The 12,853-nt window shown below is 43.2% G+C and overlaps 1 protein-coding gene across 1 annotated transcript in view; it reads left to right on the forward strand.

Moving 5' to 3' along the window:
* Positions 1-6,254: 6,254 nt before the first annotated feature.
* Positions 6,255-12,853, forward strand: part of LOC110475798 (lutropin-choriogonadotropic hormone receptor) — a 33,159-nt gene continuing 26,560 nt past the window's right edge. Inside the window, exon 1 of the mRNA XM_085575782.1 lies at positions 6,255-8,281. Coding sequence (XP_085431908.1) covers positions 7,782-8,281 — 500 coding nt within the window. The 5' untranslated portion in view covers positions 6,255-7,781. The remainder of the gene's footprint in view (positions 8,282-12,853) is intronic.

Here is a 12,853-nt window from a genome sequence, read left to right on the forward strand (position 1 = left end):
AAAACAAGTGGAGAAGTGTTCCAGAGACAGCTGGTAGAGCACACATCTCAGAAGGACATTAGCAATAACCATGCACAACAGAGAAACACAATAAAGCCACAGCAGCAAAGATCTCTCAGCTAATCTGAATCACAAATTCTAGAGGAAAAAAAAAAAAAAAAAGAAAAGCAAGCAAAAGTTATAGCAAACTATAAAATATAAGAAAAACCACCTTCCTTTACTCCAGACAGCAGCTTCAACCAAGAGCTGCACCACTCATCTGGAAGGTGGGAGGCACAAATCCAAGCTGCCTTTGAGCAGGAAAGCCACCAAACCCAAGCTCCCTTCCCCTTATAGGCAGCAGCATTTCTTCCCTTTGTGGAAGCCCTTTAAAAGCCAGGGATGAGTTTGCAAGGATTTCCTCCTCCTAAATGATAGGTGAGGTGCTTTGCAGCTGTGCACCCTGAATGGATGCAGCGTTTGTCTCCAGGAACCCAGCTCCAGGGTGAGCTGGGCTCCACGTTCATGCTCTGCCCAGAGCTCCCTGGCTTACCCTGGATGCCTCTTTAGACAGTTTGTGTGACTTGGGATCACTTTTTTGAGGGGTCTCACTCCTTCCATGAGCTTTACAAGAAGCTTACAGACCACACCTTAGAGATGGGTGCTGCTGCTGCAGTGGTTGGGTAGGTAATAGGTAGGCAGGGAATTTTGGTATCAACCCCAGCTCTTCAACCTCAGGTGATAATATTGATTCTGCAAAAACACAACACAGCTAAGACCAGGTGGGAAATGAAAGAATTGGGGTCAATCATCTCCCAGGGCTGTTCCCAAGCATTGCACTAACTCCTTATCCACACCAGTGAAATACTAATGAAGACGAAAAAAAGAAATAAATGAACAGAAAAAAAGAGGCATACGAGGCTAATCACAAGTGAACCAAAAGTGCCTATCATTTAGATCTTGATTCCAATTTCACTTCATGTTGGTGTAAATCAAATGTCTTTTTCTTGAATTTCTGCCAGTAATCATTAAAAGGTTTTACAAAATAGTCTTTCTTTAGGGCTACTGGGCACTGTATATTCAGAGAGATAATCTGATTGTCAAAATGGTTGAAAGTATTAATCTTCCTGGATTCTGGCCTGACAATGTAACACACATCTCCTCCAAAAACATAATATCTGCTCTATCTCATTATCTAAACAGCTGACAGACTCCATTAATTTGACATTGAGTTGGGGGGGAAAGTGCTGATTGCTTTGTAAATTATATAAGGGCAAGCAGAAATCATTCCACATTTTATCATTATTAATGCATTTTCTGACTGATGGCCAATTACACAAGGTCCTGCTCCCTTGGAGAGGATCACCCTTGGAAATACTGACCTTGAAATAATGTAACCCTCTTGGATGTCAGTGGAAGAGGTGAGAAAGTGAACAAGCTGAAGACGGATAACACAGCTACTTTTTTAAATGAACACCAAGACTTGGAATTATTCTCCCTTCTAAGTTTACATATCTTTGTCTAACTCGAGAACTTCTACTTTAATGAACTCCCAGGAAAAACAGGAATATTAACTGCTTTCCAAACCATTTCAAAATACCAAAAAAAAAAATTTAAATCAATATAGTACAGGCATTTTTGTTTTTTTATCAACAATTCATGTGCTATTTTGTTTATTTAATGAACTTGTATTGACTATTAAACCAATATTTAATTATTGAAATCACTGCAGTCTTTTTAGACTGTCCCCCATCAATCTCTGCACTGTCAGAATCTCACAAGCTAGCCTGCCTTATGTAGCAATTGAAACTCGATGTAATTGAAGCCCTTTTGAACCTGAAAGTCCATGAAATACTTGAACCAAAATCTCAGGATCTGGGCAGCATGCCATTATTTTTTTCACTCAGTATACAAATATCATGGGAATGGTAAAGTGTAACCTAGTGGAATTTTACCAATCTGGCCACATCTGCTGATAGAACAAAAAATACCCATTCTGACTAGGGTCATGTAAGAGATCAGATGTGCCACGGGTATTTTTGTCCAAGGTGTCATCCCACAGCACAGAGCTTACATATGTAAGATTAACAAGGTTGGGTGCAAAACTCCTTCTTACCTTATGAACTTTGGAAATCACATTTTGGTCTCATTTGCAGCAATGTTAATCCAGAGTTCAATCAAATTCAAATTTATGCCATTACAAACACGAGCAGATTTTGGTTTTTAAATTACAACAGCTAAGCACAACAGATTTTGTTTCTCTTGGAGTGTTTTTAAGCTCCTGATATAGAGACAGCTTTTATGTTTTTAATAATGCCTTCTTCCTGAATTCAACAAGGTAAGCATCAAACACAACCCAGAAGAGCAGGGCCCCCTTCATTTCTCATGATGGCTCTAATTTATTTTAAAATAGTCTTTAAATCAGTGCATAATATGTGCTAAAAGTGACAGATTAATCAGGCTCACACCTCATTGTGTATGGCCTGGACCTCTTTGCAAAAGGCTGTATCATCCTCTTTTGATATTTTGAGATAACAGACAAAAAATAAATAAAAAGGTGAAAGAAAGTCTTAGGAAAGAGGGACTGTAAGACTACGCTTTTCTTAATGATTGGATTTATCATCCAACTGACACATGAATTACTGGATCAAAGACCAGGGGGTTTGTCATCTAGTGAATAAAGCTTACAACTCATCCTACTTCAAAGCTTACCCAGCCTTCAGGCTTTGCTGTGTAACTACCTGTATGAATTCACAGCCTGCCTTTTTTGTTCAGTGCCCCTTTCAGGCACTCAGATGTTGGTGCAGGCGAGAAGCCCCACTGGCCTCACTTAGCACCTGTAAGAGTAGCTCACACATAGTTACAGACAAGCCAGGCTTAACTGATGGGTCAGTCAGAGAAAACTAATACTGGGCCCAATGGGGAAAATCCACTCCCCTGACTCTGCCATTTTACCCTCCCCTGCAGAGCTGATCCCACTGCTGGGAGCCCAGGGTTAACTCCCCAGTGCACTCACAGACTCCATATCAGGATGCAGAATGGCCACAAAATGGTCACAGTCCTCTAATTCACAAAGACACGAGCACTAATCCTGTCATCATATTCATGAAGAACTGACAGCTCTGGCATTACACTGAAAGCACACACAGGGAAGTCCTGAGGTACAGTGACAATTTCACAGAGACCTGACCAGATTCAGATTATTTTCCAACTGCTTACAGACAAGACACTGGCGTCTTTCTTTCTCAGCATCCTTCCTCCAGCCTTTACTAAAAGGCAAATCACTGATTTATATACCCTGGCCAAAGCCCTTCCAAAATATTTAATTTTTTTTTGTCAGGAATTGCCACAAATCATAGCTCAATGCTGCCAGACAAACTGGGTAGAAAGAGTAGATCATTAAGTAATTGACTAAATAAGAGAGAGCCACTTTCTGTAAACAAACTCTATTAATCAGTACTCAGGATGATAGATTTGGTCCCAAGTTACTTACTACTTGCTGCTTTGTGACTGTAGTGACATGTTTTTAACAGCATCTCTACAAATGCGTTTATTTTTGTAGTTCTGGGCCTGGTTAAACCAAAATACAGTGAAATGTTAAAAATGTGATAAAAAATTAAAGTAATGGAAAGGAGCTGAAGGTTTGTTAAAGGGGATGCAGTACCTGACTAAGCTGGCTCAATCATTGTCAGCTCTAATTCAACAGTAATTAACACAGCTCAGCACATTGAGCGGTATATTAGCAGAGCTATATCAACTATTCCGGCCAAGTTAATCTATAGGATAGAAAATAATGAGGCTCTTTAGGTTTAGTTCACTAAACAGTACACAGAAAAGCACCTCATCTTCCCAGTATCAACGTGCAAGAAAAAAGCCTCACACAAAGCAGCGAGCACAAGCTCCTGCAATGCACCGTGCTGCCTGTCACCTCTGTGCTGCTCTTGGTGTGACACCTGCCCTTAGGATGAAGTGTGCACTCAGGAACAATGGGATCTGAATCACCATTGCATCTTTATAAGTCTGTGTGCATGCAGGAGACTAAAGCCAGAAAAAAACCATAATTCCTCCTGACAGATGTACACAGCATCAGACGTCTCTTAACGGAGTACCATGTAGAGAAAATACTAGAGCATCTGCAAGCTGCTCTGCTTTTCAGGCAGAAAGCACAGTCCATGGCAGCCTACATCCTCACTGTTATCTTCTGGAAACTAGAAAAGCATATGTTACAGCAGATGCTGCACTATGATTTCCCCCCTTGGACACTGTTAGGGCATTCAGCTAATTGTAGCACTGTAATTAGCTGTGTTCTGTACCTCAGAAGCAATTTTTTCTACACAGGAATATTCCACTGACACCACTTCTCTGGGGAACTGAAAAAAGGCATGTTAAGGTTAATAAATGGGGAAAGAGAAGGAAAGACAGTAAATTAGAATAACTGGCCTAAAGTGGGTCTACAATGACAAGTTCTGTGTTCCTCTTGGGCAAAGTGGGCTGACAGGTTGCAGCCCTGAGTAAGAAACCTTGTACCAGCTCCTCCAAGCCAGATCTGCCAGTCCTTAGTCCATCAAGCCCACATTTCAGGTCAGTGGCAGATCCGAAGGAGTCAGGACTGGGGGGTTTTCCTGTTTGCATTTTGTGCAGAGCAAACCTACAGCTGCAGCTCTGGCAGCTGTTACCAATCCTGCAATTCCTCTGTGCAGAAGGGCTCTCATACACTTCTGCACAGTGGCCTTGAGGCAAGGATTCAGGAGAGCACTCCAACATGTGTAAAGCAATCCCTGCCTCTGCCAGCACATGAGCAGAAGAGTAACATCAGGCATATCTTTAATTCCCTGTAACTTCAGTGAACCTTCAACCCATCAAACTCAAGCTCCCACTTAAGTACTGACAGAATAAAGATGGTTCCTTGAACTGTAAAATACATATATTGCCATTCATTATGATTATATAGCCATGTAAGAATGTAGGTGTGAAGCTCTTTGTAGTAGCTTTGTAGTAGTTACAGAGCTGTAGAAGGCTTCTTCATGTATAAACTGCTGTTACTCCTGAATCTGTCAGTTTAGGTTAAACACCTAAACACTTCTACATGAATATATGCCTATACTACAGATAATTTCTGCTTCATCTTGAATAGATATTAACTCAGGAACAGATGTGCATACAGCATGATTAACGATCGTGTCTTTCTATCAGAAATTAAGTTTTTTGCTTACAATTCTAATTTAGGTATGTGGCAAAAAATTGGCATCAAAACATTTTGATATATATGGGTAACATTTCTCAGTTTCACGGGGCACTTTCAGGGGAGTAAAAGTGGGCTGAATGCAAATCAGTGGGCAGAATGCAATAAAGTATGTTTGTTACATATTATTAAATGGCTTTTGCATTTGATCACAAGATATATACTCTTATGCACATGAGCATAGCAACACATATATTATAAATACAAGATTTATAATTATGCAGCTAACTGTGATGCTCTACCAAACTTGCTGAAGGGGCAGGAGGAGGCTCAGAGATCTGACATGTCTTGATATCAGCCCTCAGTGAGCCTTAAGTTACAAAACACCTCACAACCACTGGTACTTTACCTGGGGGTCAAAATGCTGAAGGCAAAAGAGAAGAAGGTTCAGGACAGAGAAATTCCCCTGCAGCCTGTGCTATGTTGGCATTGCTGCCAAAGATGGGAGCACAGCTCATACCCAAACCAGCTTGAGCTGACCAGCTCTCAAACAGCTGCAGCACACAAAACCACCTTTGCCCAAAATGGCTACATCTCAGCAAGGCCAGTCTGTCCCTCACAGACACATCATTATCACAATTCACCATCACAACCCAACAGCAAGCCCTGAAGGTCACAGAGGCCACTCACAGTGCCTTGTCTCCCAGGCAGAGCAGTGCCACGTCTCCTGGCAGGGACTCTGCTGAGAAAAGTAGTCACGTCCTCAAACACCACACACTGTTCTAACACCCTCGTTAAAAATATCCTCAAAGGCATCTGGGAAATCCTGCAAACCATCAAATGTTGTGGATAATGGGGGCAATGAATGACACCTGCCAGGCAAAAAGTCACAGCAGGTGTCACTTAGCTGTGCTGCTGCCTCATGCTTTTCCAGGATGGCTTGTCAAACAAATTTCCTTTTTCATTTTGTTGGGTTTTAGTATTTTTTATGATGATGCACTACTTTGCCTGACTTTGAGAGTACAGGGAGTTCTTTGGACAGGCAAACTGTCCAGCAGAAGGGAGTTTGCTTCTTCACATGAGGTGCAGGTGCAGTCAATCAGTAACCAAGCTCCTCCTTGGGGCCCAGTGACTTGGCAGAAGAAGTCTGGAGATGGGACTTTCTTGCTTGCCCTCTGACTGTCTCCTCCCAAATCAATGTATGTGGGCACATGTAAATAATGCAAGAGTAGAACTAGATTTTTTTTCTCACTGATTGTTCCTCCCGTAGGAAACCAAGCTACAGGAAACCAGAATCTGCTTCTGTTCAACACTGGCAGGTGGGCGTCAGGAAAGGGTCAGCAGTGCCACACAGACAGATCACAAGGAAATTGCAGGTCCTCACAAGGGCACAATGTTATCCTTTGATAGCCAGCTGGCACAATTCAGTTGATCCCTTGGTTTCACAGCCCCATCACTTTCTTTGATTTCAAAGATGATGGGGAGGTGGGGGGAGGAGGAGGAGAGATCAATACAAAGGCACATGCTGGCTGGAATTAGGCAGACCATCCATCAGAATAACCCTGCTGTAGTGTTGGATAAAAGGGTGTGCCAAGCATAGCAGAATAAAGTGACAGAGCCACCTCATAACCATTGCAAGGTCAGGATAAAAACTAACGTCACTATCAGCTCAAGTGGAGCAGATGACACTGAAGGAAGAAGGTTGAGTGGAAGGTAGGGCTCTGGGAAGGGACAGCAAATCAGGGTTACCCTCCTGTGCAAGATTTGGTTCCAGTTCCTGATCCAGATGGACACAGGTCATGCTGTTGAGGCCAGTCCAGGGGAATTCTTAGCAGTTGCTAACTATTCCCCATGACTCAGTCCCTGCTGGGAACACAGGGATGCCTCAAACCAGACACGTCTCATGCCTCCTTCCTGTCTCACATTTTATTCCTGAAATGTATAAGGCCTTCTTATTATTTGATTCCGTGATTTTAAAGTTGGAAGAATTGTTGTTGGGCAGATCCCATGTGGTGCTGGGTCATTCCCTCCTTGGCTCTGACTTTTCCTGGATATACTCAAAAAGAGGGATAGGATGATGTACCCATACCCTTATAGTTATTTTACAAAGCCTGCTCTGGGGAACAGTTATCTTTTTGGTGGCTTGCTTCATCACTCGCCATAAATAAGTTCCTGAATTCTAACTAGCTTCTAACTAGATTCTTTCTAGATTCTCGAAGCTTCAGTTGTAGCAATAAACAATAATAACAACAACAGCAATAATGATAGTTACGTGGAAAACGTTCCTTTACAAAATGGATGGACCTTTGTGAAGAGAAGTAGTGCTGAGAACATGATTGCTGCTACCACACAAAGGGTATAATTGATCACAAAGTAACGAGTCACGGACTCAGAGATGCCTCTCTAATCACCCAGCAGGCAAATTATAATCCTTCACCAGCGATATAGTGACTGTGCGTGGAACTGTAGAGAGGGTTTGACACTGACATTTGTATCCCAACCCCTTCCATCCTCCAACGAGGCTGCTGTATCTACACTAAAAGAATTTACCCCTTTATAAGGGAAATGCGGCGTATTTTGCCCCGGGCACGAACTCTCAAAGACGTTCGCAGCCGGATAAATGAGTGCTTGCAGGGCCCACACCTCCTCAGTTTTCCCACTAGGAATAGGGGGCACTGGGGAGCTTTCCCCTAGGAACCGGCAGCATCCCTGGTGGTCCCTCCTAGGTAGAGCAGTGGGGACCAGAACTTCTGAAAATCCATGCAAACCTTCCACCAGCCACCTGCAGGCTTTGCAGCCAACTTTCCCGGTTAGAGCAGCCCAGGAGGGATGCTCCCCGGCAAGCCCCGGAGCGCGGCATCCCCGCGGCGGCGGGCGGCGATCCCGCCCCGGGGCGGGGGGAGGCGGGGGCGCGGGGCCGCGTCCCGCGGGCGAGCAGAGGCGAGCGAGAGGCGGCGGGCAGCGAGCGGGGCCGGCCATGGTGCCCGCGCTGCTGCTGCTGCTGCCGCTGCTGCCGCCGGGCTCGGCGGGCGGGCGCTGCCCGCTGCGCTGCGCCTGCACGCACGGAGCGCTGCGCTGCCCGCCGCCAGCGCACGGCGCGCTGCCCGCGCCCGCCCGCGCGTAAGTACCGCGGCTGTCGGACCGGGAGCGGCAGGGCTTGGGGAGGCCAGGACGGGCGGACTGCCGTGCCTATACACCTGCCGTGCGGGCTTGGAGCATCCCTGGCCGCGCGGAGGTGCGGGACGTGAGGATGAAGTTTTCAAACTTCTAAAGTTCAGACAAACCCGGAGGCAGAGGCTTCTCCTTGGGAAGGAGACGCGCATCTTTCGGGACTTTTTCTCAAGGGGCAAAGTGTCTCACTCTGCAGTAGCCTCAGCGACAGAGGAACGGGTGCAGTGTCAGGGCCTTCTGGGCTCTCTCGCTGCGGCAGGAGGCATAAAATGCCTTTCCTGTTACAGAACCAACTCCTTGTAGTGGCATGGGTAGATTTAAAGAAACCTGACTAAAGTCTTGAAAAGTCACCTTAAGCGTTCTGTCAGTTCTAGGGTTTGTTTGTTTCTTTCACAACTCTGTTGGACTTCTTGACCTATACTCCCAAAGTTTGTGAGATTAATTTTCCCTCTATCCTGAAGCATCAAAATCCTCTTCACTGTGCTCATTGCATTTTCTTGAGGTTCAATTCATTGACAAGTTATTGACTATTTTCTTTTCCTCCTCTCTTAGTAAAAAAGTTACTGTGAGTTTTGACAGCTGTTTAGATCTCTGCAGGGTGGTCCATCATAACTTTCTGCTTAATGATTTGCTGGAAATTAGGATTAAAATAAAATAACATGGGCATTCTCTTTCCCTACTCACACACCATAGTCCAAGCTCATGGTCTAGGAGACCAGATGAAATAATTGATATATGTAGTTATTCAAGTGTTGTGTTGTTTATGGGCTCAGTTACAGCCCTGATCTAAACAGCCATGGCGTCAAAATACAGGATTAGAGGAGCAGCCGATATGATGGTTGCCATTTCCAGGATCCCTTGGTTATCTCTGCATGAATTGAGCTGGGGTTTTCATATTATTACCCTTTTGGTAACAAAGCCTGTGTTTTCCATTTTCATCTGAGTTGTTTGTAAATTTAACTTGCTCTTGAAATTCCCTAGGGATGATGCTAACCCTGATCTCCTCTTCCCTTTCTCCCTAGCTCAATAATGGATAAGAGCAAGAAAACCCAATTTGTATTAATCTAGAGCCATGTGAATCATTGCTCCAAAGTCAAAGATTCTAGAAAAATCTGTGCCCTGGATTTGTTCCCTGCTCAGAGAAAGCAGAGCCCATGGGAGCAGGAGACTCTCCCATTGTATTTCTTCTCCAGTATTTACAGCACATGCAGAGCAGGCAGTGGGTTAAGCATGTCTATTAGGATGACACACATCACAGCCCAGAGAGATTATCAAGAGCCCTAAATATACGTGATTTTATTCTTTCTCTATTTTGGTTTCATTTTTATTTCTCCTTTTTCCATCTGTCACCCCAAGAAGAAACCACATCTCAACCTCAGTGATCCCGTTAGGACAGATAATGGGCTTATGTCTGCTAAGGCACTGAGAGCAATAGGGCTAGGTAACTGACCAAAAAAAAAGAAAAAAAAATTTCCTTTCTACCTTCCATATAACATTTAACCCTGATGATTGTACACAAAGTCCTGCTATTAGGCTGGCTGTAGAAACCAACTTTACAGTCAGAAAAAGAGTCCCACCAAGATTTAGCTCAATACTCCTACAGAGAAAATATTTACACTTAGAAGTAAAAAAAACCCCTGTCTTTCACAGACATATCCAGCTACTTCTGCTTCTAATCTTATTTATTTTGAACCTCAACCTATACGATTAAAATTTCCACTTATTTGTATTTTTTACTAGAAAGCTTGCATTCATCATACAATTACAAAACTGTACATATGAATGTAGTCACTAACCCCACAGGTGTCCATGTATTCTCACTCTTGTTTAGTTGTTATTCAACCTCTTTTACTTTTCTTTCACCTCTTCCTTTGGTTTTCATACCAGTTTCTTCTTATCCATTTAGCTGTGGTCTTCCCCTCTCTCTCTTACTCTTTCCACTCTCTGTTACTCATACAGTTTTTGAACCTTTGTTAGTGCCGACTGCCTTTCTTTCCATACTCTCCCTGTCCTAGCTCTCTTCTTCCCTTACACAGCTCTGTGCATGAGAGAGAAAGCAAGAGGATGTTAATTTTGTCCTCTCATAGCCACATCTGTACCCACATGCACCAGGGGAATTGCAGCATGGTGCTTGCAAGTGCATGAGTAATTTGGGGGGAAAATGCTGCTTTAGGTTGTTCCAGTACAGTTCCTGGGGTGCCCATGTCCTTCCATCAGTGCCACTGTAACACAGAAACCAGACCTCAGAGAAGTCCTTCTTAATTATATGGTCACTGAAGAAAATAAGCTCCAATATGTAACTCCAGCTAGATCTGAGGAAAAGCTGATGCTGTAATGATCTGTGCTTCCAAATGTATTTTTGATACTTTGCAATATCCGTAGTATATATCCCACAAGGAAATTTCAGCCATTTTTCCTTACCCAAGTTATCCTTGCCATGTGACATTATTGCTAAAAATCTTTTTCAACATTATTAGGCTTCTGACAAGTTGCAGAATTATGGGGTTTATACAGTCCTGAATTGACCATATTTTTTCTCAAATCCCTGGTTTTAGTTTGGATATTACACAAACACTATAGAACCTCCATTATTCAGACACCTTTGAATGCCCTTTGGCTACAGCAGCTACATGTGCTCTTAGTCTCAGAAGGAAAATAATCTTTAATACGCTATTACATTTTGAAACAAAACATTCTTTTTCTTATTTTGAAATCTCATGTGTACTTTTGGGGTTTTAAGCAAAGTCTAGTTGCAAAGGCACCCAACTCAACTGTGCAGCTATGAGCACTGGATAACTTAAGTCTTTTTAACGCATTCAAAAACTTAATTTCATGGTGAAGTGAAATGAAATTTCACTTAGCTGTATCTGAATGTGTGCCCCCACATGCAGAGCTTCTGCAGTTGGGTGAGTGACATGTGACTAGGCACCAAATTCCAAAATATCAAATACAAAATTTGTGGCAAAAGACTGAAGAAGTAGACATTTCTATCATGTCTTCATTGGAGGCATATTTGGCTCTTTGGGATTGTCAAAAGAATTCAGTTTCAGAGACAAAGTATCTGCCATATAGGAGATTATATGGCCCATCATCACCTAGTGAAAAATGCTGTGTGGTTGCTTGTGTGATATCACAGTTCACATTTCAGGTAGGTAATGTCCAATATGCAGGGCTTTAAAAATCAATGCCCCCCAGAAGCTGATAAAAATCCTAGGAAAATAGTGGGTTTTCAGCCATAGTTTCAATCAATATTCCCAATTCTCCCAAGTTTAAGGATGCTACAGATTAAAATGCTTGCCAACAGGAGTCTACCTTATGTGTTCACCTTTTGGGCATTAAAAATATAAAATAAACAAAAATATAAAAATATAAAATAGACATATTAAAATATAACAACCAATCTAGCTACAATAACTCATTCACACCTATTACTATTGGGCCTGTGCTTTTTATGTTATTATTATTATTAATCATTCAACTAAACAGTTTTTGCAAAAGGTCACTTCTGTAATAAACTGATTTCCTCCAGTGGTGTTAATGGGCTTGGGCTTTGACGCCTCCTCAGCAGGACTGCAAGTGGTACTGAGCTCTTGGGGCATCCAGAGCTCTCAAAAGCTTTGCTTGGAGCTTCAGTCTATGTGGTGGCAGTTCCTGTCTTTCCCAATGCTCCTGGATAGCCTTACATACATTGGCTTGGCCATTTCAAACCTTACTGCCTAGAAGTACGTACTTTGAAAACCAATCTTGGTAACATAGAAATGCCAAGGGCTGCTGAATGCCAGGAAGTCTGGCTGGCTCTCCCATTCTTTCTGTCTTTTTCCAAGGATGAGAAGTCCTGCAATTCTGTGGAGCCGCAGCATTGTCAGTGCTGAATGACAGCAATGAGTACAAGCATGCAGGTTTTGATGCATTAGATAGGAAAGAAACTTTACAGGTTTTCTTAAAAGTGCAAATATTTATCCTTTAATAAAAGTCTTCAAAACAGTGCAGGCTTCTTGTATGAAAGATGGGTGCATCTCTCCTTTCATGAGCTACAGCAATCAGGCCAGCAGTGTGGGCAAGTTAGATTTACAGAAGCTCTGTAGCTTTGTAAAACCATTTGTTGTCAAAAGCTTCCTCAGCTGAATGGCCATATCTGAGTTTCACTATCTGAGTGCTGTCAGAAAGAAATCTGAACAGGCCACCCACCAGAAAGACTGAGCAGATGAGACATCTGCAGACAGAGAGCAACAGCCTCACATTCACAACTCCTGGTCCTCAGGAGGCACTTCAACCACAGCAGGTCATAAGCAATCCAGGAGGTTCCTGGAATCCTTTGATGATAACTTCTGCCTCCAAGTGACAGAGAAGCCCAGGAGGAGAGGTGCAGTGTGGGCCTTGTTCTCACCAACAAGGAGGGGCTGGTAGGGAACATGAAGGCCAAGGGCAGCCTTGGCTGCCAGGACTATAAATGAGTTTAAGGAGCTTAGGACAGCGAGGAGGGTGCACAGCAAGCTCATTACCCCTGACTTCAGCAGCCTT

The sequence above is a fragment of the Lonchura striata genome, chromosome 3 (assembly GCF_050655825.1).
Source record: "Lonchura striata isolate lonStrDom1 chromosome 3, ASM5065582v1, whole genome shotgun sequence".
In the NCBI taxonomy this organism is placed as follows: Eukaryota; Metazoa; Chordata; class Aves; order Passeriformes; family Estrildidae; genus Lonchura; species Lonchura striata.